The sequence below is a fragment of the Nyctereutes procyonoides genome, unplaced genomic scaffold (assembly GCF_905146905.1).
Source record: "Nyctereutes procyonoides isolate TBG_1078 unplaced genomic scaffold, NYPRO_anot_genome, whole genome shotgun sequence".
Lineage (NCBI taxonomy): Eukaryota > Metazoa > Chordata > Mammalia > Carnivora > Canidae > Nyctereutes > Nyctereutes procyonoides.
The window spans coordinates 20,620,989-20,648,429 of NW_026575041.1; the positions used below are offsets into that span (position 1 = coordinate 20,620,989).

The 27,441-nt window shown below is 47.8% G+C and overlaps 1 protein-coding gene across 1 annotated transcript in view; it reads left to right on the forward strand.

The window, feature by feature from the left end:
- The window catches only part of PANX1 (pannexin 1), a 52,531-nt gene extending 26,545 nt beyond the window's left edge, over positions 1-25,986 (forward strand). The window contains exons 2-5 of the mRNA XM_055320573.1: positions 5,361-5,497; positions 18,910-19,133; positions 20,162-20,820; positions 21,330-25,986. Of these exons, the coding sequence (XP_055176548.1) occupies positions 5,361-5,497; positions 18,910-19,133; positions 20,162-20,820; positions 21,330-21,409 (1,100 nt within the window). The 3' untranslated portion in view covers positions 21,410-25,986. The remainder of the gene's footprint in view (positions 1-5,360; positions 5,498-18,909; positions 19,134-20,161; positions 20,821-21,329) is intronic.
- Positions 25,987-27,441: the final 1,455 nt, after the last annotated feature.

Genomic DNA, 27,441 nt, shown 5'->3' on the forward strand with positions numbered 1-27,441 from the left:
TTTTCTGTAGGTCTGAAAAAAATCCAAGTAAAATGCTCAATTTTTTTTTTTAAAGAGGTGAATACAACAAAATATTGCTTTAAACTCCGGGGTGTCTCTTACCTTATTTTCTGTAATTTTCTGTGTATTTGAGTTAATCAATCTCAGATGTTAAAAGTAATCTAATATTCAAATACATTGAGTGCTATTTTGCCTCTTTCCTAGAACACTGAGTTCTTTTCATGCCTTTTTTTGCCCTGGTACCCAGGTCATGAGAATTTTATTCACTGGACAATCATCAGGTTTTACCCTGGGTTTACACAAGCTCCTTTTTCCTGTGGTGTAGACTTTCCAGGTTCCTCACCACAGAAAAGGAACTGTTCAGACTACTACTTAGTTCTCCAGTCTGTTCTTTTGGGTAGAGGCTGACTCCATGGTTCCGTGCAGGCGGGGTCTGATTCCAGCTTCCTTTTCTCTTCTGCTCTTGCATTTAGCAAGCTTAATCTGTTGTGTTGCTTATGCCATCAGTGCTTCCCTGAATGAAAGGAGCCTCGTAGGTTCCATCTGAGGCTCACCAGCTTGGTTGTGTGTACCCTTTGTGCAGTCTGCTGGTCACCCATCCTGGACCACATGGTCGGTAGGTAGAGGCTGTTATTCCTGTCCATTTAGTGAGAGCATTGTGCACCGATGGGGCCTTTTCTAATTTGTTAGGCCTCGAAGGGGAAAACCATTCATTCTGCTCTATAGAGCCGGGATGGGTAGCGAAGTACCTGAGGACTTGGAACTCAGTTACAAGAAAACACTTGATTAGCCCTGGTTGGGTTCTCTTTAAAAGCCAGGGCAGGGGGCAGCCTGGGGGGCTCAGCGGTTTAACGCCGCCTTCAGCCCAGGGCGTGATCCTGGAGACCCGGGATCGAGTCCCGCGTCAGGCTCCCTGCATGGAGCCTGCTTCTCCCTCTGCCTGTGTCTCTGTCTCTTTCCTCTTTCTCTCTCTCTGTGTGTGTATCTTATTCATAAATAAAAAAAATCTTAAAAAAAAAAAAAAAAAGCCGGGGACGGGGGTTGCCTGGGTGTCTCAGTTGGTTAGGTGTCTGACTCTTGATTTTGGCTCAGGTCATAGTCTTGAGGCTGTGAGATCAAGCCGCATGTCAGACATGGAGGCTGTTTGGGATTCTCTCTCTCCCTCTTCCTCCGTCCCTCCCACCCCACCTCCCTCTCTAAGAAAGGAAAAATTCGGGTTTGGGTGTGGAAAACAGAGACCTGATGAGTCAGTTTGATTTAAGGGGAAACAAAACTGTTGTTTCAACTCAGTGCCTTTTTTTTTTTTCTTGTCAGTGTGGGCTATAGACATTCTTGCATTTTCCCACTGGTTTGAAACATGTTTGCACCTGGGGGTCAGTGCCTTCAAATGAAGGCCTAGTAGCCCATTTGGGACTTCCAGAATGTATTTACTTGCTGTGTGAGGCTTTGGGTTGATGTATCCTGGAAAGATGAAAGGGGAGAAATTTGGTTCTTTTTAAGAAAGAGATACTAGTTCTAAGATTCTAAGGCTCAGGCTAAGGCCAGGAGGATGGATGGGGAGATGTCTGTGGTGTGGGTCCCTCACTTAGCTGGTGCCACGTGTCCATGGGGCACATGAACACACATTCCCTCCACATGATCTTTCACTGCATCTGGCCAGACACATCAGAGTAAAGCCCACAGCAGCCTCTGGACTCTCAGCAAGTCGAAAGTTGTGGGGTTTTTTGTTCCTGGTGTAAACCTGAAACTCATTTCTTGCTTTCTGCACAGTTGTGAAAGACAGTTCATATCTCACTAAAGCTACTCCCTAGAAATCAGAGTGCTCATTCAGCCATCACACAACACAGAGGAGTGGGAAGAGTGTGGGAATGTGACTGGAGGGTCGCTGTGGTCAGCAGGGAGCTCTGTTTCCTCAACTATCTAATGGGATGGTGCTATCTTACCAGGATGCTTGAACATTGAGACAGTACTTATGATAGTTGTTCAAAACATTTAAAGCACCCGACAAGTGTTACTTATTTGATACAGGGTTCTATATGCAGTTGAGAGAGCCAGAAAGACTGTGTGTGTGTGTGTGTGTTCGTGTATATGTGTGTCCACCCTGTTGGTGGAGAGTTGTGATAAGATACACATGCATGTTTATACAGCGTAGTTGAAGGTGATGATGCGCATGTCTCTGATGGAGCTCAGTAGGGAGGAAGCTTCATGGCTTTGATAGATGGACCATAGCAGTAAACAGTGTAGATGGGACATTGACTTAACAAGCAAGTGTCAGACATAGCCCCCCCCCCCCCCCAGAGGTACTACTGTGAGGAAAGACACAGATTTTAGGAACAGATTGGGCCTGGGCAATCCATAGCATTGATTGGGTTGGATTGGAGCATCGGTTTGGATTTATACTGTGGGCAGTAGGAACCAGCAAAAAAATGTTGAGCCAAGGAAGTGTGAAGACTAGAACTGGGCTTTTAGGAAGAATAATCTGGTGAATAGTTTCAAACAGCCAGAGGAGGGAGAAACTGGAAGCTTTCCTTACTGGAAGGCCACTAGGAAAATATATAAAGCACCTTACATATTTCCCAATATTATTTTGAAGACTGAATGAGGTAGAAGTTATGGAAGTACATTTGGAGAGATGAGTCAGGACCATCCAGGTCCCGAGCATCCTAGGCTCCCAGCAGCAGCTGAGCACCCTGGCAGGTGTGCCTGGAAGCCAGGATGGGCTGTTCCCAGGGTGCAGAGGCACTGGGCTGCACAACCCACCCAGCCCATGGCAGTCTCCTCCCCTACCACCACCCTCATGCTTTGCCCTTCTCAGTACCACCACCTTTCACTTTGGCTCTCTCTGCTGCCTGGCTCTTGACTTCCTTTGTTTCTCATTGCAGGCCTGGGACTACACCTAAGGGCTTGATCTGTTTCCTTTCCAGGATTTGGCCTTGACTCTTCCCAGAAAGCTCTGCCCCTCCTTGTCACTTGGAATCACTTGTTCAAACCACCTCCTTTCCGACAGAGCCCTGGCTCCCAGGACCTCCCCAGTGTGCCCTCGCTGGAGTGACTGGCCCAGAGTGTTTTTAAAAGATCAAGAGATTAAAATTCTGCTGTTACCAGTTACTAGCTTGGATAGGAATTAGCTTTGGGTTCATCCAGGGTAAAAGGAAGATAAGATACATTTCTCCCTCCCTCTCCGACTGGGTTGTGAGGTTTAAATGAGGCAGTGATTTAAGGACTGCTTAGTGTCCTGTGAATATTGGTTGTCTGAGGTCTTTTCTTCTGACCTTCCAGTCCAGATGAAGAACATTTACTCCTGAGCTCAGCGTATCCTCATTTTCCGTCTCTCTAGACTCAGTTATATTTCTTTCTTCCCCTTTTGCAGAACCTGTGGTGTAAAAAGTTTAATTATTTATGCTCTGGCAGTTTCCACCAGTGCCTTGAAAGAGATTTGGGAGGTCCCAAGACAGGACATGCCCCACCTCTTCCTATAGAAAGAATGTTAGTATGTGTTGGCTGTGTGGTACTGCCAGGACTATACCAAGAGATGCCTGGGCCAGACAGATTTTCATGAAATCCTAGTAGCACTGTCCATTTTCATGAGAAAGTATTTGGACAGATGTTGCCCAGTAAGCAGCTCACCGGAAACCATCCATCTATGACCTGGGCCTGGCTTCCTCCCGTGTGTCTGCCGCTCGCTCAGTAAGCCTTGGTGGGTGGGACTGCCTAGGCAGCACTTAGCAAAGTCATGCTAACTCCAGAGCTTTGTGGCCTGAGTCCTGTGACCCTGTGTTGTTCCAACTAGTCTATTTTTTAAAACATGCAAGAACCCAAGTTTAACATGTAAGCATTGAAAGGGCCTTGAAACCTGTGACCTACACCCAACTCATATTTGAGCCATTCCTAGCTGGCAAGAACTTACCGTATCATAGGACACTTTCTGATGACATGGGACTTTTCAGTGATCTCTCTCTCTCTTTTTTTTTTTTTTTTTTTTTTTAAGATTTTACTTATTTATGCATGAGAGACACACAGAAAGAGGCAGGAACACAGGCAGAAGGAGAAGCAGGCTCCCTGTGGGGAGCCTGATGCGGGCCTGGATCATGACCTGAGCCGAAGGCAGATGCTCAACCACTGAGCCACCCAGGTGCCCCTCAGTGATCTCTTCTAAGGGCTCCTGCCAAGGAGTCCTTTCTTGATATCTGTGGGCATAGAAGTACCTGATGAAGGGGGGTGGTGCTCCGGGCCCATTGTACCTCCTCCACTGCAAGAATCTCTCCCTGGAAAACCTCCATTACTACCCTCTCCTACCACAAGTAAAAAGCCCCACCCCCTCCCCAAGGGAGGTTACCCTTTGGAGCTTTTGTTTGCCCCAGGGATGAGGGAAGTCTACCCCAGTGGCTTCCTACCATCCTTTCCCCTCTTTCTAGGGTGGACATGCCCCTGCCCTGTAAAGCAGTAATGGAGCCTGCTAGTTCACAGAGAAGGATGTCATACTTCCTGAGCAACTGCCAGGAACCAGGCAGTGCACAGAGAATGCAGACATTAATGCCATTGTCCGTTTGGAGAGCCTTGGGTTCAGAAAGTGAAGTGACCTGAGGTCACCCAGCTATGAGCAGCAGGCTTGGGTGGCAATAAGAACCAGCATCAGAGCATGAGCACTTAGCACCTGCTAGGCTGTGTGAGGTATGGAAGGCAGTGTGGCTGCTCTGGGCCTGAGCCTCTGGTCACCATGCCTGCATACGTAGGCACATGCTCCCCCATGTTTCCTGCCACCCCACCCCAAACCCATCCCTCTGTCTGCAGGTCTACACTATCCTGCGGGGGCTGTGCTCTCACCTATGCTACCTTTTTTCTTGGAGGAGACAAAAAACCAATTTGCCATCCCATGGTCTATCACCCAAAGGTTCCTTTGGCCTTCCTTGGTCAGGCTAAAAGTCCTGACTTCTCTGTTCTGAAGGACCTCTCCTGTAGTCCAATTTTCTGATCAGCCCTCCTCCTCCTCCCCCTGCTCCATAACCCTCCCTTGTCTCAGTCCTCATCCAATTCAGGTGGCCCTGTACATGTCTCCCTGCTATACTTTTGGCTTTGGATCTTTTCCTGGCCACTTTTTCTTTTTATGGTGGTTGCACTTCTTTCCAGAGCTTACCCCAGCTGAGCCCAAGCTGCTGTCATGACCACTGTCGACCAAAAATGTCTTAAATTCTCAGTCTGAAAATGATGCTGGGCACTGGGTTTTAAGCTTTGACCTACTCTTGGCATGGTGCTCCATGACTTTGCTAATACTAAAAGACCTGAGGTGGGGAGGGGGGCCAAGGAGGAAAGGTCCATACTCTGCACTCATTTATTTGGCACCATCTGTTCTTGCTTCTCAGGTACTCAGATAAGCTGTTTTTCCCCAAGTTCCTTCTCCTGGCGGCAGGCTGCCTTTGTGGATTCTTACTGTTGGGCTGCTGTTCAGCAGGACTCCTTGCAGGGCGATTCTGGACGCCTTCCACTATGGCTGCATAAGGTAACTGGGGATGTTTGCAAATTTCACCTGTTTGCTTTGTAGATGTGAGAACGGAGGCCCAGAGAGGCTATGCCAGTCCACAGCCACACACAGGTGTGTCGCCAACCAGCAGTGCTGTAACATGGATCATACAGCCATAGTGTTTTCCAGTCAAAAGAAACCTCAGAGGTTACTTGGTCCAGAACCTTCATTAGCCCATGAGGGGGCTGAGGCACTCTTTGGATTTTAGCCCTATTCAAGTGGCTGCCTCTTGTGTCTAAGTCACCTTTCTACTCTTTCTGCCCTACAGCATCTGACACATAGTAGGCTCTCAGTGCCTCCTGAATGCCTGGGTGGGCAGTGTTAGACAGGGGCAGAGCTAGGACTCAAACCTAGCTTTGGCTGTTGCCTTTTCCACTGGTCACAGGGTCCCTTGGGAAAAGTAAGGGCCAACATACAATTTAGTTTCCTCTAGCCAATGTGTTGCTAGAGCATTGGGAAGCCTAGTGATGATTCTCTGCGGGAGGGTGGGGGGGGGGGCGGGCATTGGCTGTAACACAGTCTTCGGGATAGATTCCTTTGCTTTTGGATGGGTCCAGATATTGCAAGGAAGGGAAGGCACACTGCATGGGAGACACCAGTGTCCTACAGAAAAGAGGTACAGTCAGGAACTCCGTGGTCGGGGGGGGGTACGTAGAAGATGGGCAGTGAGGAACTTAGCTGGATTTGGCAAGTTTGTGCAGGAGAATGTTCTCTGTGTAATGAAGTGGCTCCTTTAGGTCTTCTCTGTGTGTATAGAAGTAGGACTGTGCATCAGCCAGTCATTATTTTCAATCACTGGTTCTATTGTCCATCATGAAAACAAGTAGAAGATTTATGTTTCTTCTTCTTTTCTCCTCCACTGTGGGGAAAGCATGCTATTTTATTTTCTGAAAAGGCAGAAGCTAAAGTTTGACTCTCTCCAGCCTTGACCTATTGTGGAACACACAGCATCCTTCTTTTTTAAAAAGAACCATTTAAGTCCTTTGCTATGACTCAGGCCTCTTCCCCTGTTTGTTTATTGCATGCCATCAGGCACAGTGATGCCCTACAATGACTTCTTTCTTCTTTGGGGTTGGGCTTTTCTCTTTGACTTTTACTCTTAGTGTCAGTTGGGTCCCCATCAGCCCTTCGTGTCTTAGTATCCAGGCCAACAGAGAATAATAATATGGATGGGCATAGTTCCAGAAGCTGAACAACTGTGTTTGCAAGTCGAAATCCATGCAGTTATAGCTTAGATCCCTTTGTTCTTAGGAGAAAGGAGGTGGTAACTAGTTGCTGGGTTGGGCATTGATGGAGCCACAGAAAAAGAATGTATAATCTGGCTTGTTCAGTTTAAGAACTGGCAGAGATGTTAGAAATTGTGACTTTTAGAGTAGGAAGAAACACGAGGATCTTGATGCAGTGTAAGGTGAAGGGCACCTAGAGAGAGCAGCAAGCTGGGGACTCAGGACTAGTTGCTGGCTCCAAGACTAGAATCAGGTCCCTGGCCATCTACTGCCCCTGCAGTGGAGGAAGAGAAACTGTGTAGAGCAGTGTGGGCAGCCAAGCCTTCGGTCTTGGAATCACTTGTTCAAACCGCCTCCTCCAGTGTCAGTGAGAGACTGAGGAGCTCTCGTTTCTGGTGCTAGTAGTCTAGTTTATTTGGAAGAAAGTTTGGCTAAGAGATATTTCCAGATTCACAGGTTTGGGGGCAAAAATTAGAGTTGGGACCAGCCAAGTTGGAGGGACCCTGGTCATCACCCCAGACTTGAAAGTCCATTCCTGGGGAGCAAAGGATGATCCTAAGTTAGACAAGCCCTCATGGCGGCTAGAGGCCTGGTTTGAATCATTTCAGTACTGAATGAATGAGGAGATAGGAGGATTGTCAGTGTCTCTAGTCTCCCCACCAGCCAGCAGCAGAAAGGAGACAAGTAACTTCATCCAGAACCTCAAACTTTTGCCCAGTTTTTCACATGTAATTTCGGTGGTCAATCAAAAAAATAACCAGTGTACAAGAAAACCAAGAGAAAAATCAGAGACAGACCCACAGAACATCAAGATAATAGATTGATCAGATACAAATTTAAATAATCACTGAATAATCTGGTCAAAGAATTAAGATAATATGAGGAATTTCAAGAGAAGTGGAAATTCTTGAACTGAAAATAATAGATGCTGGAGAGTTGATTTTAGCCAACTCCTTGAAGACCTGCTTGCCGTATACTAGAGTGTATGCATGGCATCAGAGAGCCACACATGCAGTGGCCCCTTCCTCAGAGAACTCCCTGTCTGGTTGCAGGGGAGGTGAGAAGACAGATGTGTAGAGAGACACTGAGAGGGAGTAATCAGACAGCTGTTGGGTTATCGTGTAAACCAAGAGGAGAGTGTCCTTAGAGCGGTGAACTCTGTTCGGTGCTCTTGCAGAGGAGACAATATAGGAGGAATCAAACAAACTTACTGACCTTGGTGAAATCTTTAGTGACTCTGGCAGGAGTGATTTTAGGAGAGGCATGGGTGCCAGATGGCAGTGGTGAAGGACGGGAGGAGATGAGAGTGATGGTAATAGACAATTTCTTCAGATTTTTTGTTTTTTTTTTCCAGAAAATCTCTCTTGCTGGGAAAAGGAAGAATGAAGAACAAGCTGAGTGGTAGCTGGAGGGAAGGTTTGGGGATGTGGGAAATTTTGTAATAAGAGGGCGTTATAGAATACACATAAATGCTGACGGCAGCAAGGTAGAGAAGAGAGGCTGACTGTGCACTGCCTGGGGAGGGCCAGTGACACCTGCTGGGAGAAGGAAAGGTGCTGGCTTGTCCTGTTGGGGGGCAGTGGGGTTGTGATTGACTCTGCAGGCTCAGCCCAGGTTATATAGGGCCTCAGAAAACTTAACAGATGTGGAGGCTAAATGTTGGAGACAGTGGGAGCCACTGCAGGTCCCTGAGTGGGGGACCTTGGTGTTTCCAGGAGTTTATCCTCAGTGATGGAGTGCAGGAGAGAATGGGGGCAGGGAGGGAGCCACTTGGCAGGCACAGGGTGAGGCCTTTATTCCGGAGGCAGAAAAGAAGGGAAGCTCTCATCTCCAGAAAGGTAAAGAACAATCAAAAAGCAACACAGGTGTTTTATTGCTGACTAGAGGGTTATACTGAAGGATGGCCCAAGGTGACGTCAGTGTTTAGACCAGGGGTCAGTGAACTTTTCTTTGAAGGGCCAGATGGTCCATTTCCTTGTCCTGGTGGGGCACGCATCAGCCACAGCTCCCCAGCTCTGCCAAGATAGATGATGTGTGCACGGTGAGTTGTGGCTGGATTTGGCTCCCGGGAGTGGTTCCTGGCTCTGTGGGCTGAGAGAATAGTAGTGCAAGTGGCCAGGAACAGAAAGACTCTGGGCATCTCAGAAGGTGTACCAGCTGGACATGGAGGGTGAGGGAAAGGTCAGAGTCACAGACACGGCACAATCAAGGATTTAGGCGCTGGGTGACAGGGAGGCCGTTCACTCCTTGGAAGAAGTCTGGGGAAGGAGAAGGTTTTGGAGGAAACCAAATGGATCTGCTTGAACACATGACATCAGAGCTGCTCGCTGCCTGGAGTGGTGTCAGATAGGCAGTGGGCTGTGATGTGTCTGGAGGTCCAGGGTAGGAGGGGTGTGGACGCGTCCCATAGCAGTGTGTCAGAGGGAGGTGGTATTGAGCTGTGTGTTGGGGTGGGCTTTCCTAGAGAGGGAGTGTAGACAGAACACTATCTGAGGGCGCTTCAACACTGTGAGCTGCCAGAGGAGGAGGAGTTGGTGCAGGAGTCAGAGCTGGGGGTCGTGAGGAAAACGAGAACAGTGTGCTGCGCAAAGGAGAGCCAGGAGACCCTGTAACGAAGGCCTATGACAACATAGTGCCCTGTGTCAGGTGCTGCCAAGACATGGGGATGAAGTCTTTGTTACGGTTGGTGTTGTGGGTGGAACCCTAAAAGATGTATTGATGTCCTAATGCCTGTCCCCTCGAATGGGACCGTTTGTGGAAATAGGGTTGTTGCAGGTGGAATTAAGGTGAGGTCTTACCAGAGTAGAGTGTCCCTAATCCATTAGGACTAGTGTCTTCAGACATATACAGAGGGCAGAGATGTGACACACTGGGCAGGAGATGGCGTGTGACAGAAGCTAGAACAGAACACTTGGCTGCCTCACTGCAAGAGGCAGGGAAGGGTCCTCCCCTAGCGGCCCTGGCACCTCCATTTTAGATGCCCAGCCACCCAAACTCTGATGGAAACTGGGGTTTGAACAGCCCAGCTTGTGGACCTGGTCATGGCAGCCCTAGGGAACTGAAGCAGGTGGTCAAAGAAACTGAGGCTCCAGCCTGATTGGAGGAGAGAGTGATCCTATGTCAGATTTGAATGTCCGCGTGGCTTTGCTGGCCAGGCCAGATTCTGTGATCCTAGCTGCTTTATTTTCACATAGATTTCTTCTGTCAGCTTTTTTTAAAATTGTGATAAAATACACACTGCGTGAAATTTACCCTTCTAACCGTTCTCTGTCTGTCTTTTGTCTACTCTCCCATGTGCCTCCTATCGCTGAGGTCGATGTGTCCTTTTACATCTGGCTGATTGCGCTCCACACTCCACGTGGTGTTTTCAGGTTTGCTCACATGGCAGCATGATCAGAATTCCCCCCCTTTAAGGCTCTGTCCTACCCCGTCTGTGCGTAGACCACATTTTGTTTGTCCCCACATCCCTCGGCGGGCCCTTGGGTGGCTTCCGGCTCAGGGCTCTGCAGTTAATGCCACTGTGAACACACGTGTCCAGGGGCCTGTGCGAGTCCCTGCTTGCGGGTCTTGTATTTGCCAGGATGTGATGCTGCTGGGTCCTTTCTCAGAGTGTCAAAAGTTTTTCCTGATGGTTTTCTTCTGGTCTCTCCACATTTAGTGGACTTGTGATTGCTGAGCTGGCAAGGGCCCTCTCAGACACCTGCGGGTACAGGGGTAGGGGCTGGGTCCAGGGCCCCATGGCCAGCCGGTGGGAGAACACGTGGCCTCCGAATCTCAGCGGTCTTTGTGCCTGAGAAGGTGCGGGTTTAGTGTGTGTGGCTTCCGAAGTCTGCACCCTCACCCGGGCTGGCTAGCAGGCGGTGAACGTGAGCTCCATGCAGAAGGCGATCTTGTAGGAGAAGAGCCGTCCAGTGGGGGAACTAACGGGGGACCACCACGAGGGCGTGGTCCCAGGTGGCCGTGAACACGTGCGTCTCCTCCGCATAGCTTTATTCTTCACCCTCACTGCTCTTCCTCCGCATGAAAGCCTGGCTCCCTCTCTGTTCTGGACACGCAGCTGCCCTCTCCACTCCTGTCCCTTGCTGTCACGCTCCCAGTCAGTCCTCATTCGTCCACGACTCTGGTGACTGCTCACAGGCATTTCCAGCCTATGAGACCTGGATGAGGCATGCAGCCCACCATCCTCTGCTTTCCAAGGACTGTGCCCCCTCTCTGTGTGTCCTCCGTTCCTGCGGCTGCCCGCACCCTGCATTCGTCATCACCTGAAACTGAAGTAGGGCACCCCACTCCCTGCCAGCTCCTCCCACCCCCGGGGCCCTCCCCCACCACTCTCAGAGAACACGGAAGCTCTGACATGAGAACATCCGCAGCGTCCTGCCGTCACACTGATCAGATGTCGGCAGGCCAGCCCCAACCTTTTCCTTCCCTTCCAAGAAATGGAAGAGGCCCCCCATCTCCTGACCAAGGCTGGCCCCCACCCACCGTGTGTCCCACCTCTGTTCTGGAGTCTCCCACCCCCCTGGCTGCAGGAACACCTCGTCCCCCATCTTTTCCCTCCGCATCCTCAGCCTCCCCTTCCTGCAAGCTCTCTTCCCGTGAACGCTTTGGCACATCTATCTGTCCACAGTCTGCCCTCACTGCATCACCATCACCGGCAACCTCTCTGTCGCTGTATAAATAAACACTGCTCCTCTCCCCCCCAGGGGCTTATCCTACTTAACTTCTCTGTGATATCCAGCCCTGTGGCCATGCCCTTGTGCTGCAGAAGCGCTCTGGACTCCTGGCGCACGGTCTCCTTGGCAGGTTCTTTCTCTTTTGCCCAGCACTGAGAAGCTAGGGTTCCTCCGGTGCTCTGTCCTGGACCACCTCCCTTTCTCACACTGCCCCCCTTCCTGGATCACCTCACCCAGCGCCTCTCTCGGCTTCCTCCCCTCTGCCATCAGCACCCAGGTCTTTGTCTGCAACCCCTGCCCCTCCTGAGCCCCAAATTTGACCACCCCACCCCCCTGTGTCCTGAGCTTGTGCTCCCTGATGACCAAGCATGTGCCGCCAGCATGTGCTCGAAGCCGAAGTCCGTTTCCCTGCCTGTCCCTGCTGTGATCCCTGGCTCTGTAGAGGGATCTACTCTGACACCTACCAGGAATCTGAGGGCCCAGCAGGCCACCATTTCTCCCTCCCAGACTCCTTCAGTGTTCCTTCCCACTGCCCTCACTCCTGCTCCTCCTCTACCTCTTTCCACATAACTATAGGTGGTCCTTTTTTGGCCTTTCTGACTGTAACTTCCCTAAACAAAACCCTCCACTGTCCTGACACAATGTCTGTGTTTCTTTTAGAAGACAAGCTATTTTGGTTACCAAGGTTCACTGTCCCACTGGCCCCTGCGAACCCCCCAGCCTCCCTGCTAGGCCCATCCCCACCATCCCCGGGGCCCCAGGGACCCCGACTTCCTATAGCTCGCACATGTCTTAGCTGTCTCACACACACCTTCCTTTGGAAAACCTCCCCCTGATCCTCGCCTCCAACCTGGCTATCTCCTAACGTGTTATTCTGGTCTCAGCTTAAATGTTCCTAGCCACCTGGATGCTTCCTCTGAACCTCCAGAGTGAGGGTTGTTGCCACAAGTCAGATCTCATTCAGGGCCAGCCCAGGCAGGTCAACACAAAACCTCTGTGTGGACAGGCTGCACAATCTGCCTTAAGGCAGTGAGATCTTGGAAATGGGGTGCTGGCCGAGCAGAACCACGGGCGCACCACACTCTGGTCTGTTTGGGCATTCCCGGAGCAGCTTCTGCTTTTCCTGGAACAACCATGGGAGGTGGCACTTATTTGCCATAATCCTACTTAACTGATTCTTTATTTCTAGACTGCACATTCCACTCAGGTAGGGATTATGCCCAGATCTCCTTCATCAGTTGCTTCTGAGGCAGCACATCACCCACAGTGTGTGCTCAGAACACATATATGGAAGGGAGGAGGGGAATGAAGCGATTTGTATGTCCTGTTCAGGACAGACCTCGTTCTCCAGGAGCATTCAGGGTCTCCTGAGGGGATTCGAGGCACAGGGTTTATGTGAACACTCCTCAATTCAGTTCTGACACCAGACTTAACACCAGGAGGCCCAGGCTCCCTGCAAAGAGATTGCTCGCTGTAATATTTAAGTATCAGTGTGAAGTTTGTGGCCTTGGTATTCTTAATGCTGTGATTTGTCCTCAGCTACCACTTTCACTCACGTCTCCTTTCTTCCCCATTTCTGGTGGCCTCTAAGGGAGTTTTTAATTGAAATGTGTGTGCATTCGAGGGGACCAGCAGGTGGTGCTCTAGGACTGTTTGATAAGTGACCCCCCCCCCTTTTTTTTAAGTTCTCTTTGTTCAAGTTTATGTGTAGGCAGCTACTAGGCAAGATTTTTTTTTTTTTTTTCTGAAACAAGACAGCAGGGTTTTCCCTGAAAAAAAAACAAAACAAAACAAAACAAAACCCAAAAGCAACAGAACAAGAAAATAAGATTAGTAGAATGAATAAGTCTTTATTTCTTTTAAGTGGATTCACATAAATTTAGTTTGGAGGGGTCCCCTGAGGCTCCCAGACCAGAGGTTTCCAAACTTTACCCTTACCTGAGGGTCAGGAATCTGGTTTTGTTCAGCCTCCCAGGAGATGCTGATACTGCCTAGTATCTTGCAGATTCTGTGTCTGTGTAAGTCACCTAGGACCTTGTTGAAATGTAGGCTTAGGGTCAGTAGGTCTGACCGGCCCTGCACTCTTCCTTTCTAACAAGTTCCCAGGTAATACTGAAGGTGCTGCTCTGTGGACCACTCTTTGAAAAACAAGAATCCAGAGCAAGGGATTGAAAAACTACATGCTCCAGCCAAATCTAGGCCCTCCATCACCTATTTCTGCAAATAGCTTTATTGGAACACGGCCATACCCCTTCCTTTACACATTACCTGTGTCTGCTTTCGCCTATGCGCCAGAGGTCCTATGGCTCACAAACATTTACTGTCTGGCCCTTTGCAGGAGAAAGTTTGCCTGCCCCTGATCTAGAATTCTAAAGCCCTCCCAGGTGATTCATTGAAAGGAACTCCCTGCCTCCTGGGAAAGTTCATTCCATTTTCACACAGATCTCTAGGAAAGTTCGTCCTTGCTTCCATCGCACACATAAACGCCATGCTTACTATCCTGTCTTCTGTCGACCTCTCCTCGTGCCAGGACCCTCCCAGAATGTCTGAATCATGAAGCCTATGGGTGTCTTCCCATGAGTGCAGAGTGGAATGGAGTATACCACCTTTCTTCCCTGTCTTCTGGAAGCTGCTCATGGATGCACTAGCCATTCTGGGTAGCCCTTCACCCATGACTTCACACATTTGGAATTATCTTACTGTCTGAACGACATGTGGCCAAGCGCAGTCATCTTTCATGTGTCTTTTTTTTTTTTTAAGATTTTATTTATTTATTTATGAGAGACAGAACGAGAGAGAGAGAGAGAGAGAGAAGGAGAGGGGGCCGGGCAGAGACACAGGCAGAAGGAGAAGCAGGCTTCATGCAGGGAACCTGACATGGGACTCGATCCCTGGTCTTCAGGATCAGGCCCTGGGCTGAAGGAGGCTCTAAACCGCTGAGCCACCGGGGCTGCCCTCATGTGTCTTTTTATGTCATCTTCCTAATACAGCTTGTTCTTGGTTTACCTGGTTCCTACTTTTGGACCATTTCTTCCCATCTCTTCCAGTGTCCTCTTTTTTGCCCAACCCTGCTGTTAGGATCCCGTGACCATCCCTGGCCCTCTTGTCTCCTTCTACACATGCTCCTTGGATGAGCTCAGCCATTCTTGGCTTGGATCATCTCTGTGTGCTACAGAATCCTGAATTGTAAGGTCAGCTGGATATTTCCCCTTTATTTTCAGTTACCTCCTCACATCTCTACTAGGGTTTGAATTCTTGAGGATGAGTATTTTATGTTCACAATTTGTCATCTTCTTGGGTCTGCCTCCCACCTCACTCCCCTCTGTTGGGAATCCGTTCCTTTTTGTTTTCTGTAGGTCAACCAATGGCACTGCCACCAGCACCCTTCCAAAAGGACACTGCAGCATCTGTTCCTGGCTGTCTGCGGCTCTTCCATACACCTCCCCCCTCCCTCTGCTGCCTCTCAGTCCAGTGCCTAACACTTCTGGCCGCTTTGCTGCGGGAACTTCCTGCCTTGTCTCTCTCCCCTGCACCGGCTTCCCTTCTCCATGGCTATAGTAATCTTTCTAACATCAGTTTCCATCATGTCCTCTACCAGGGGCCTCCCATTGCATGTGATGTGGGAAGCCGTGGGCTTCGTGATTTAGTTCCTACTTCCACTTTGTGTGAGTGGCGAGGCCTGCTGCAGCAAGTTCCTACCACCTCAGTAGCTTGCCACAATAGCAGTTTATTCTCTCATATTTCTGGAGGCCAGGAACTGGAAATGAAGGTGTCAGTTTGGTGGGGTCCCTCTTGGGGGCTCCGAGGGAGAACTGTGCACCCTCTTCTACATTCAGTGTTGCCTGTCTTGTAGGTATGTCACTCTGGTCTCTGCCCCTGTCTTCATGTGCCTTCTCCCCTGTGTATCTCTGTGTCTTCAGGTGGCCCTCTTAGAGGGAAACCAGTCACTGGATTAGGACCCACTCTAGTATGACCTCATTTTAACAAATTCCATCTGCAAAGACTCTGCTTCCAAACGAGCTCACATCCTGAGGTTGCTGGTGTGAGTTTTGGTGGCAGGACACCTTTCAGCCTAGTCCATCCCTCTGGCCTTAGCTCTTACTATGTCCTCACCGTGGGCTCAATCGTCTGCTTTGGTGCCCTGGATGGATGGGCATTCGCAGCGCAGAAAAGGGGATAGAATTCCATGCAGAGGAAAGAGTGTGTCCAAAGGGCCACAGAAGTGGTGCAATTTGAGTGGAGTCTTAATGTATGAATGGCATTATTGTATGTTTTTGTTGCCTCACAATACTTGAAAACATAGTTCAGATGTCACCTCTTTTGCAAAGCCTTCCCTGACCTCCCCAAGGACGCTTCTAGTCCTCAGCACTTAGTACCTGCATATTTTGCGGCCATTACTTTTACGTTTTGATTATTTATTTATTAGTGTGTATTCCCACCTGGTCTGTGTGGTCCTGGAGCCGACTCTGCATTCTGTCTGCAACCATTCTGTCTATGGCTTTGAGGGATGCTAAGGGTCTCAGACCTTGTTTGGAGTAGACAGAGCTAATGGACAAAGCCGTTCCCATCCAGTAGATGCACTCCTAAAGCTCGACAGTTTTCTTGTGTTCCTTATGTGGGCAAAAGGATCTTAAAGACTATAATTTAATGCTTTTTGGCATTCCTGTTTCAGTAGAATGATTTTAATACCACCTTGTTACAAGAGTCACTCAATCACAGTTTCACAAGAGGTTTAATAACTGTGGAGGAAACTGAGAAATGGAGAATTCACCTGCATTCCTTGCAGATCAAGGTGCGAGGTACCAACGATCAAGGTACGAGGGTATCTGAGGAGAAAGCAAACACCTAATATGTAATAGCTTCAAATACTCATTTTTCCAATTACAGTGAGCTATACCGATCTATTCATTGGTTCTAATTATTGCACCATGTAGACATATTGGAAAAAGTGTCACAGACTGTAAACAGTCACTTTTTAATCCAGAAGAACAGTTTGAGGTAAAATTCTTTAATTAAAAAAGCTTGAAACAAGAGTGACTTGTAAAGATATCCCACAGCCCTGAATTAGAAATAGAGTTCTCCGTGTAGTTTCCCCAGAAAATGCTTGGCTGTCTTGGTTATGAAAGCAGCACAGACTCCGCATCACACGGTGACATTTTTGTGCTAATGGGCCCCCTTCAGAGCAGGTGAGGGCCAAAGGCACAGTGCTTCTCACTTCCACCAACTATGAATTATGTAGCCAGAATCCATCTGATGACAGCCTGGTGTGTATTCACTGTGTAGTGGCCCTCTGCAGATTGGGCTGATTTTCAGAAACCCTATCCTAGGCCAGCACCCCATATGGAAGCAGTGGTATTGAGGATTGGGCTTTGCAGAGCTTCAGAAGCATTGGTGCTGCTGCCCTCTTTCCCGTGGTGTGGGAATCCCAAACATGGCCTCCAAGATTGTGTCAGGGAGTCTGTGAACCAGGATAGAAAAACATGTGACAGCTTGATTTTTTTTTTTAATGCATCTCTAACAAAAATTTAACATCAAAAGATATGTATTATGTAGGCAACAATCCCTAATAGGATTAGTGGTATTTGTGATTTTGTCAGGATTGCTTCACCGCTTCAAAGTTGATGTTAGACCATTTGTCGGATCCTATTAATAAACACATCTCAATTTGGTTTTTAATGTCATGATAACTATGTCAGTTATCCCTTTCTTTTGTGAACTTTTGGATACTATTTTATACATTTAAAAATACTATTCTTGGGGCTCCTGGCTGGCTTAGTCGGTAGGGTGTGGGACTCTCGATCTTGGGGTTGTGAGTTCAAGCCCCACATGGGGTGTACAGATTACTTAAAAATAAAGTCTTTAAAAAATACATCATTCTTCATGAAAAATAAGGAAAATCTGAGAAACTGTCACAGAACCAAGGAGACTAGAGAGACATGACAACTAAATGCAACAAAGTGGGAACACTGGAGAAATCCAAGTGAAAGCCTGATATTTATTTGATGATGGCTTCCTAGGCTTGGCAAGCGTACCGTGCAAATGAAATATGTTAACAATGGGAACACTACTGTCTTTGCAACTTGTCTGTATCTCTGAATTTACAGTGAGAGAGGCCCAGTGATGGGTCTGCTGTTTGCTCCCAGATGTGTGTGTTCCGTGTCCTCTCAAGGCCATGACTGTCACAACTCTGAGGAAATTGGAGAGACAAACTCAAACTTAGGGAGACGTTTTCCAGAGAAGTAAAATGATTTGCAGTGTATTATGGTGGAAAAGGCATGGCTCTGGGTTCAGAGGGCAGGCTTCACATTCCGTCCCTGGCTCCAGCTTTGGGCTCCATGGCCAGGAAGTGTTCAGGGCTTCCTCTTCTCCTTTGTGCAGTGAAGTCATCAATAAAGGCCTTACCAGGGTCGAGGCGAGATAAAGATAATGTGCCCATGCAGTACTCCATTTGTTGTTTTCAGCTGGTGTGTTGTAGTGCATTTTACACACCAGGTACCACGCTGAACATTTTGCACAAACTATCTATCTCAACTGTCATGATTCCTATATTACCCAACCGTTTCATAGGTAGGGAACCTGAGAGTCAGAGGCTCAGTGACCTAGTTCCCAAGGACGTGAAGATGAACTTAAATTCAGATCCGTGCTAACTGTAGTCCATGGTCCTCCTTTACCTTCTCTTAAGGCTGAGCCTTTCCCCATGGCCTGATGCACTTGGTTACTGGTCGCTCTTTGTTTTCTCTGACTTCAGAATCTCCTTGTGTTTGTCGGTGGACATATGTGCAACATATGTGTTGTGCTCTCCACGTGCTGTGGCCCTAGTGTGGTTGGCTTATCTGGGCCTGAGATCACTCAGCTGTAAAATGAGGGTGTTGGGTACTCCTCAGCTGTGTCCCAGCACGGAAGGTCCATTCTGTGAATTTTAACTGCTTATTCCAGCTGTTCAATGGCATGATCACTGGATCACCGAAGGCACAATTTTTCTAATTTGTTTTGGGCAAAGTTGGCATTTCTGTGTCATTTTCCCATATTCTAGAGCAAGGGGAAGAAAAGAACTCTAAGATTAGTGACCTCCTAAAACCATGGCAATTAAAATCAACCCTCCAAACCCAGCAGAGGCCACTGTGACATTTACCTACTCCTTAATTGGGATTTTATTAACGGATTGCTCTAAAGGATGTGGAAGTAATTTTATTTTTTTTTGTTTCTTTCTGTGATTATAGAGGAGCCACCATGTGTCACCATGTAGTTGCTGGTTATTTCAAATTAAAGTCTATTGAAGGGGATAAAAAAAGGTGTAGTGATGTGAAGTGCCTGGGCAGGTGAATTTAGCCTTAAATAGTTAGGAGGTGATGAGCCTCCTCAGTAAGTGACCTGAGCATGCACATTTGTCTCAAAATGAAAAAAATTGAGAGCCTCACTTGTACACTCAGGTTACTAATGTGAGGACTCTCCTGATGTGATGGATCTCCTGATTCGCTCTCTTGTTTTGCAGTTCTTCCCTTACATCCTGCTGCTGGTTGCTATCCTCCTGTACCTGCCCTCCCTGTTCTGGCGTTTTGCAGCTGCTCCTCATCTTTGCTCAGATTTGAAGTTTATCATGGAAGAACTTGACAAAGTTTACAACCGTGCAATTAAAGCTGCAAAGAGCGTGTGTGATCAGGACATGAGAGATGGTGGCAGCCCAGTTGTGGGTGTTAATGAGAACATGGGGCAAAGGTAATTCAACCCCAGCAGATATCTTGGCAGGTTTTGGGGCATGAGGTCTCAGCCCTCCTCCAGCCCACCTGGGCTTAGTGTTCACACTATAGTAGATGAGTGGGGGCTATCACCCACCTACAGATACTCTGTCAGCCAGGGAGGCCCACTCTCCCCAAATCTCACTCCCACCTGCCTGCCCCAGCACCTGTCCTCACACACAGAGGCTTTCCCACTGTCTCATGTCCTGAAAGGCAGTTGCAGCTGGGGTAACAGGTACTTGCTGGCTTTGACCTACTCCATAAATGGAGGAGAGCAGAGGATTATGGGGCCACTAAGATTGGAGAACCTCTGAGAGAGAAGTGGGAGGCAACACCTTTTCACATTATTCCTCACTCTTGTTATCAACAAGGGTCATCATATTAATAGCTCTCATTTTTTAAAATACTCTCTCCCAGAGGCTGTTTGGAGTTCTCTGGGTACATTATCTCACTTAGCCCTCAGAACGTCATTACAACTAACTGCATTTACTTACTGCCCCCTCCCCAGATAAAAACTGCCCTACAGCGATCAGTGGGAAAGCTGGAACCCAGCCCAGGTCCCTGAGCCCAAAGCCTAAGCCCTGTGCCCATTGGGCTGTCTGCCTCCCACCCCTCCTGCCTGGAGAAGGCGCATGTGTTCTAGTCAGGCTGGAAAGTCTCCTTTATTCTGCATATTGAGAAAACTATAGTTTAGAGACAGTAAAATAAGAACAGTCAACCTTTCGCATTTACCAGGTGCCAGGCATCTTAAGAATTTCCAAATCTAACTCATTTAACTGAGTTGACTCCTTTAAAATACTCAGGAGGACACTGTTCTGTGTTTGCTTTTCTTCTTCTTTTTTTTAAAAACTCGATTTTGTTCCCCACCACGCCAGTGCAGTTGCAGGTAAAGTAGGGAGGGAGGAAAGGTGGTCAGGATGCTTCGTGGGATACCGCTCTGTGCATTTACGTCTTCGATATCTGATTTCCAAAGAGTATAAATTTCTCTCATTCCTTTGTTGTTGTCAGTTTGTGGGAGATCTCCGAAAGCCACTTCAAGTACCCAGTTGTGGAGCAGTACTTAAAGACAAAGAAAAACTGTAAGACCTTGATCGTCAAGTACCTCAGCTGTCGGCTGCTGACGCTCTGCATCGTACTTTTGGCGTGCGTCTACCTGGGCTGTTACTTCAGCCTGTCCTCCGGGTCTGATGAGTTCGTTTGCAGCATCAAGACGGGGATCCTGAGGAACGACAGCACCATCCCCGCTGGCTTTCAATGCAAACTAGTCGCTGTCGGCGTCTTCCAGTTGCTCAGCCTCATCAACCTCGTGGTCTATGTTCTGCTGGCCCCCGTGGTCATCTACACACTCTTTGTTCCGTTCCGACAGAAGACAGACGTCCTCAGAGTGTATGAACTCCTGCCCACTTTTGATGTCCTGCATTTCCAGTCTGCAGGATACAGCGACCTGAGTCTCTACAACCTTTTCTTGGAGGAGAATATAAGTGAGCTCAAGTCATACAAGTGTCTGAAAGTCCTGGAAAATATTAAAAGCAGTGGCCAAGGCATTGACCCGATGGTCCTCCTGACTCACCTTGGCATGATCAAAATGGATGTCGTCGACGGCAAGAGAGTTGAACCCATGGAAATGATGGGAGAGGAGCCAGAGGACCCGATGACAGAGCTCAAAGGTAGGGTTAGCTCTCAGGGCAGAGGCTGAGGGAGCCCACAGAGCTGTCCTTTGTCAGCAAGCGGCAGTCTTGCCCCTGCCCCCTCATCACGAAGCCTTTTTCCTGTGTGGTCTTGGGTGAAACCCCTTAGTACCAGCAGACAGAGGAGAAGAATTGGTACTGCCCCAGATCTCCAAGGGAAAGTGTGTTTTCTTCAGACAGTCCTCCTTCCTTCCTTGTCTTTCTCTTGCCGTCTCTGCCTCTGGCTCAGGCATCCCTCCTTGCTCTCATTCATCCTGGTGGCTTTGTCCCTGTACCTCTGACACTCTTGCCCATTGTCCTCCATCTCTTTCAAAAGAGAGTTGGTTAATTTAGCTCTAGCCCTAACCTCACTTCACTATGCCTTGAACTTTGGCTAAGAAGTAAAACCTGGTTAAGGCAAAGAACGTTAGGCTTATAGAAGAGAAGGCAATTCATGCTGCTGGTTCCTGCTATGTGACTTTTGTCCTATTTGTTTTCCATTTTGACAGATTCAAATGTACCCAGTGAAACTAAAGTAAACAACGGAGAGAAAAATGCTCGACAGAGACTTCTGGATTCTTCTTGCTGATAATTTCTTTTCCCATTGAACTTGAGATCCGTGACTCCAGTGACATAGATTTATATTGGCCGAAGCGCTCTGTCAGGTGCCCAGCTGATTTGCAGCAGGTGGTTCTTGGTAGAGTAGAGATACTGAGTGTGCCTGATTGAGTCTCCAATGAAAATGACGACCCGCAAAACATTGTGGGAGAGTGGTTCATGAACTCCCGATGAGAAGCACCGTGATAAGTAAAGCACAGCGAGCATGTGTAAGTCCTTGTCACATGGAAAGAGGGAAGGCATCACAGTCAAAGTCCACGCCCTGTTTGTGCCTCAAGGAAACACCTTTCTGTAGAAATGGTGCAGTGGGACTCAGAGGTGCCAGTGAGGACTTCAGGAAGGGTTTATTTGTGGTATGAAAGAATATAAACATGTCAGGATCCAATTTTAATATGAATCTCCTATGTGCCCTTAATGACTGTTGCACAAGAAAAACATTCACTGGCCAGCAGTGGACTCACAGATGGACCTGCCGTTGGTGGAGCCTGTGGTGGGCAGGGGCCTGTGTTGGGGACAGTGCTGGTGTAATGGGTCTTGTTCCACCCAGGCTCTCTTTGCACTGCTGCCTGTCAGCCAAGGCTGAGATCGCCGACCACTGTTTGCTGCTCTCTGTTCCTATGGGCCGCGGCCCACGCTCTGCTTCCCCCGGAAACTTGGTGAAGACTATTGCCCCCCCGGGATATTTAATTGTGACTTCTGTACAGGCAAGGATGCTTCTCAGAGAGCCCAGTGAGGAAGCCTGGACACAAAGAACAAATTATTTAAATCAGTTTTCCAAGAGGTTTTGTGCAGGTCATTCCTTTGCTATCAAAGGAATTGAAACAGGATGTTACTTAAACAAATGAACAGAACACAGAATTGCTTTTCAAAAGGGGACATTTTGCTTATTCTGATCAGAACATGTAAATGACATCTGCCATATGGTGTGCTTGGAACCAGACCAGCTTAGTGGTTTATTTTATTTATATTTAAGCACATTTTTAAAAAATTCATTTTAATTTAGAATCGTGTGATGTCAGAATTGAAGCCATGTGGGAAGGATGTTCTAGCATTGATGGAGAATTTACAGATGGCTATGTAACACCCAAGAATTATTTCATAAACATTTAAGGCCAATTCAGAATATATAAACACCTCTCTCAGTTCTAACCATGTAAATTAGGCCCAAACTAAGTTTACATTTTATACAAAATCCTTTGAAACTTTATCTGTGGATCTCCCTGGTTTTACTCTTAGGAAGTTAACACATTACTAAAGTGAGTAATCCTCAGGAACCTCAAAGTTTACATTGGACCCTAGGGAAAGCTGTTTACCTAACCTAATTATGTTTGAAAAACAAACATTATATAAGCTGCTCAGAGTATTCTGAGAGTATTCTACTCTCTTTTTGGAATATTCACAGAAGTAGATTTAGTTGCACTTCTCTGATTGTTTCTGAGATGGAAAGTTAATGCTAAATCTTAAGGATGCAATCAGTGCTTTAAATTATTCTTATATGATATTTATTACCGTTGAATCACAGTGCGACTTAGAAGTAGCAAAACCTAAATACTCCATTTTCCTCATTTTTATATCACCATATCCAAGTGTCCATCACAGCTCTCTAGACTGGTTTCTTTTTATACTTTGAAAAGATTTCAAAGAGCTATTTTTTCTGTGGTATAGTCCAGCTCCCCGCCAGCTCCATCTTGTCTATAGGCTGACCCTAATTTGTGTTTTGAAGTAATAAAGTGGATCCATTTTTTAGGAAACCAGTAGCTCCCTAAGCCCTATCACATATAATCCTTTCATCAGAGTTGGTATAGTGGGACTCCTTGACCTCTATTCTTCTCCCCTCTTCTTCCATGCTGAGCTCCAGTAGGTTCTGGGGTGTCCCAGGCTCGTCATGCTCGTCACTGATCGTTGCATATAATGAATCAGGCTAGTTCCCGTCTTGGAGGAGTTCAGAGCCTAGTCAAAGGCAGCAGCAGGTATAAAGAAGAGTTGCCACAATAAAAACCCTTCCAGAAAACTCCCAGCAACTGCTCTGTGTTCTCGGGAGGCATCGTATTGTTCTCCTCTCTCCCATAACTTCTGTAGCTGGTGGTCTCTAGAGTCTAGTTGTAGTTTTTTCCAAAGATTTTTTAGCACCAGTCTTCCACTGTGAAACTTGAACAAAACGCTAGCGTAGTGATTTTGAGCACTAAGAGCTCTAATGGCCTTCTGGACCTTACCGTGCAGGGGAGGGGAGAGGGCAAGCCCTTGAGTGACCGTCATGGAGGTAAGAGGCTGACGGAGATCCCCAGTCCTACATGCCGGCTTGGGGAAAATTGTTATCAGAAAAGTGAACTCATCCATCTCCTGCAAGTTGCTGACTTAAAGGACTACTTCTGAGGGTTCCCTTTCCCGAGGGTAAAGAGTCATTTCATTGCTTTCCAGAAAATGGGCAGACAGATCCTAAATGCGTACACAGGGCTACTGACTTTGTTTCCAGCTCATGCCTTGCTAGTAAACCACCTGCTGGAGCTGGAACCAATCACTCTGAAAGCAGTGTCCACCTACGTGTTTGCTTTCACCACAGGACGGGCAGAGACTTCCAGCGTGTACATTGTTGGAAGTTTCGGGAAGTTACAAACCCAAAATATTTTAAAAGCTACAAACCCTTTCCTGTGATACACATATAAGACTAAATACACCTTCTGAGGCCACTGGCGTCCGCGCACCTAAGGTTCAAATGCTGTGCTCCCATGGCCAGAGACCAGGCCACAGGCAGACAGTAGAGTCCCCTGTGCCCTGTGGAAAGCCAAGGCTTCCAGTGGTGTCTCAGCTCTGTGTTTACTTAGTAAAATTATGTTTGCACACTCATAAGTGTGCCAGACCTTTTTTGAGGAGCGGATCTCATTTTTTAGAGACAGGCTGAAAAAGCGGGTTACGGGAATGGGTGGGTGGCAGTACCCTGGAGAGATCAGGCTGTTGCCAGTGACCCCTAGTATGTGGAGAGGGTGAGCGTAATGCTTCTACAGAGCTTTGTGCGACTTTATGGTGGTACTGTGAAAATGCTAGAAACTTCAGTTGGGTGGCAGGTCTTGTTGCATGTTTATGTTTGTTCCTAGAAGCTACCTGTTAACTGAGCATCCTGTCCTATCCAAGAACGAGCCAAGCTGGGATGGCTGGGCGCCTCTGGCCTTGCTCCTGTGCAAGCCCCACTCCCGGGGCAGATTATTGCAGTTCTTAATGTGTGTTTGTATTGGCTTATTTTGCTTATTGTCAGTGCCAGGTTAACAGAACATCCACGAGGGGAGTTTTTATCTACCGCTGTAGTGTAAGTGAAGACAGTGACTGGCCTGTGATAGGCAGCCTGTAAATATTTGCTGAACAAACGAACACACTGTTGTGAGAAGTCTGGTGTGTTGGCAACAGTGATTTGATTTTAAAAGGCAAACAGGCCTCCGCAGGAGACGAAACGGGAGACTCGCTCAGCCTCTTGGTGGAGAGAGGAGTGTTTCTGTCCATGACCCGGCCTCCACAAGTAAGCAGTGAACAGAAGGTTCTTAACTTCTTACTGTGGAGTCAGATGTGGCCTCCTTTTCAGTTCAACACAAGTTCACTCTTGCCCTGCGATGATTAGCGGAATTGAAATTTTGAAGCTCCGGATCTCAGTGATTTCCCAGAACAACCTCTCAAAACGGATCGCAGATTGAAATGTGTAATTAGCACTGACTGGGGTTTCCGATGAGGGCATGGAGGTGAAATGGCCCCTCTGGGCAATCGTTGGCCATTGGCCTTGTTTTTCACAGGTAATATGAACCCTTTAAAAAAGGTTGTCAAAGAGGACACTGTGTCATTTGTGGAGCAGAATAGATGTAAATTCACCATTGGTTCGTTCGGCCTGCTTGAAATGAAGTGTATTATGTTTGAGGGGGTTCTCTTTTTAGCTGTTAAAAATACTTTGTCACTTAAAGCCTGCAGTTTGATCTGTGATCCTTCTTCAAGTTCTTAAAAGTTGCTGTAGTTTCTCATGCCTGGAGTGCTTTCCCCTGCCCAGTGGAGGAGGAAAATCCTTGTAGAATTCAACAGTGTCACAAGAGTGTTCCCTACAAAAGCTGAAGCCGCCAGTTCCTCTTAAACAAGTTGGCTTCTTAAAAGCACCATAATTACAGTCTATTGGAGTTCTTTAAAGTGTTGCTCTGGGCATAATTTAAATTCTTTTTAATGACTAAACACCTTCAAAACTTTTAAATAAAAATACGCGTGTTCCCTTCTGTGCCATTCGGTAAGCATAATCGCTTTCTAGTCCACAAAGATCAAAAGATGACAGCGTATTATGGTGTTAGAAAATGATCCTTTAAAAAAGCACAAGAATCTTGAAAGCTCTGCAGTTTGATGGTTCTAACTGGTACATTTTATATTTCCACGTAAGTCGTTTGTCCAAGTTCTGCAGTCTCATCAAGCCGACTTCCCTTTAAGGAGGGATCAGAGGCTGCCCTGTCTGTAGATGAAGCTAAAACAATGTTTTGGTTTTGTACTGTCCCATCCACCTCAATAAAACTTCTCTCCATAATGGAAAAATGTGTCTTAATATTTTTGGTCTTTTCAGGGAAGATGTAACAGAAGATGAGTCCTGAAATGTCATGAGGCTGGTTCTCTCTGCTGGGTACATAGCATTCAGTGGGCGCCATGGTGCTTACTAACATCCAGCTGGCAGTAAGCAAAGGAAGAAAGTCCCTGGTTAAGGGCCTACAACCCTTGTAATTTCCAAAGGTGAAATCGCATGCCTTCTGATTGGGGATTGTCTGTCCGGGCTTGGCGGGGTGGGAACGGAAACAATATGCTGCTAAACACGGGTTGGCCTGCCTGCCTCTCTCAAGAGGGGGACTCCCTTGTATGTGCTCACTTAACACAATTTACTGCTGTAGGTAGGAAATCCCAGCCATCCAGAGCGGCGGTGCCTGGCTGAAAGTAATCCGTAAACACTGGCTGCAGCCCTCCTTGCCTCCTCCCACTCCCCAACTGTTTTCCTAGGGCAGCACCCCACAGAACCTTAGAAGTTGCACTCTGTTTCCATCATTCCAGAACAAATTGCCACAACCTTAACACCTCAAAGCAACACACCTTTATCATCTCACAGTTTTATGGGTCAGGGGTCTGGATGTGGCTGAGTTGGATCCTCTGCTCAGCTCAGGGTCTGAGAAGGCCGCAGCCAAGGTGTGGACCAGCTGCAGCCTCCTCTGGAGGCTTAGCTGGGGATGGAGCTGCTTCCAGGCCCCCTCGGGTTGCTAGCAGATTTTGTTTCCTTCTGTCTGACTGCTTCTCATTGCCTGTTGGCTGGAGGCCAGCTGCAGTTCCCTGCCATGTGGGTTTCTCCAACATGACTGCTCATGTCCTCAAGCCCAGAAGAGTTGTGTCTCACCTCAGGGAAGGCCCAACCCTTCCTTCAAGAGTTTGTACCTGAAGTCCTGCTACTCAGGATATTCTCCCTTTAGGTGAACTCAAAATCAGCTGCTTTGGGAGCTTCGTAACATCTGTGGAATCACTTCAGCTTTGCCATATTTTGTCGCCCAGAAGCAAAGTCACAGTTCCCATCCACACTTGGGGAGTGGGGGGAAACAACACAGGGCACAAACATCAGGGAATCCTGGGGCCGCCCAAAGAAGTTTTTCTAAATCCTAGCCTCTCTGTCTCTGAGCTTCTAGTATAACCTCCTCAACATCCTCCTCGGGCCTCAGTCCGTTCCCAGTGCTGACTCATCACTTCTCTCCTGAATTCCTCTTAGAGTCTTACCGTATAGAGCCATCTTCGACATTCCTGTTGGGACTCTTTAGACTACAAATCTGATCACTGCCAACCCTCCCTACCTCACTTCCACCATTTTAAATTCCTTTGGGACCTTTCCTGGCTTTGTGGATAAAGAACAGACTTGTGTCTGCCACAAAAGGCCCCACTTCGTGAGGCTCATCCCGTACCACCTAACAACCATGCCTCCCATCTCGGATGCAGCTCTGTGTACTGCTCCTTAGATGCCCC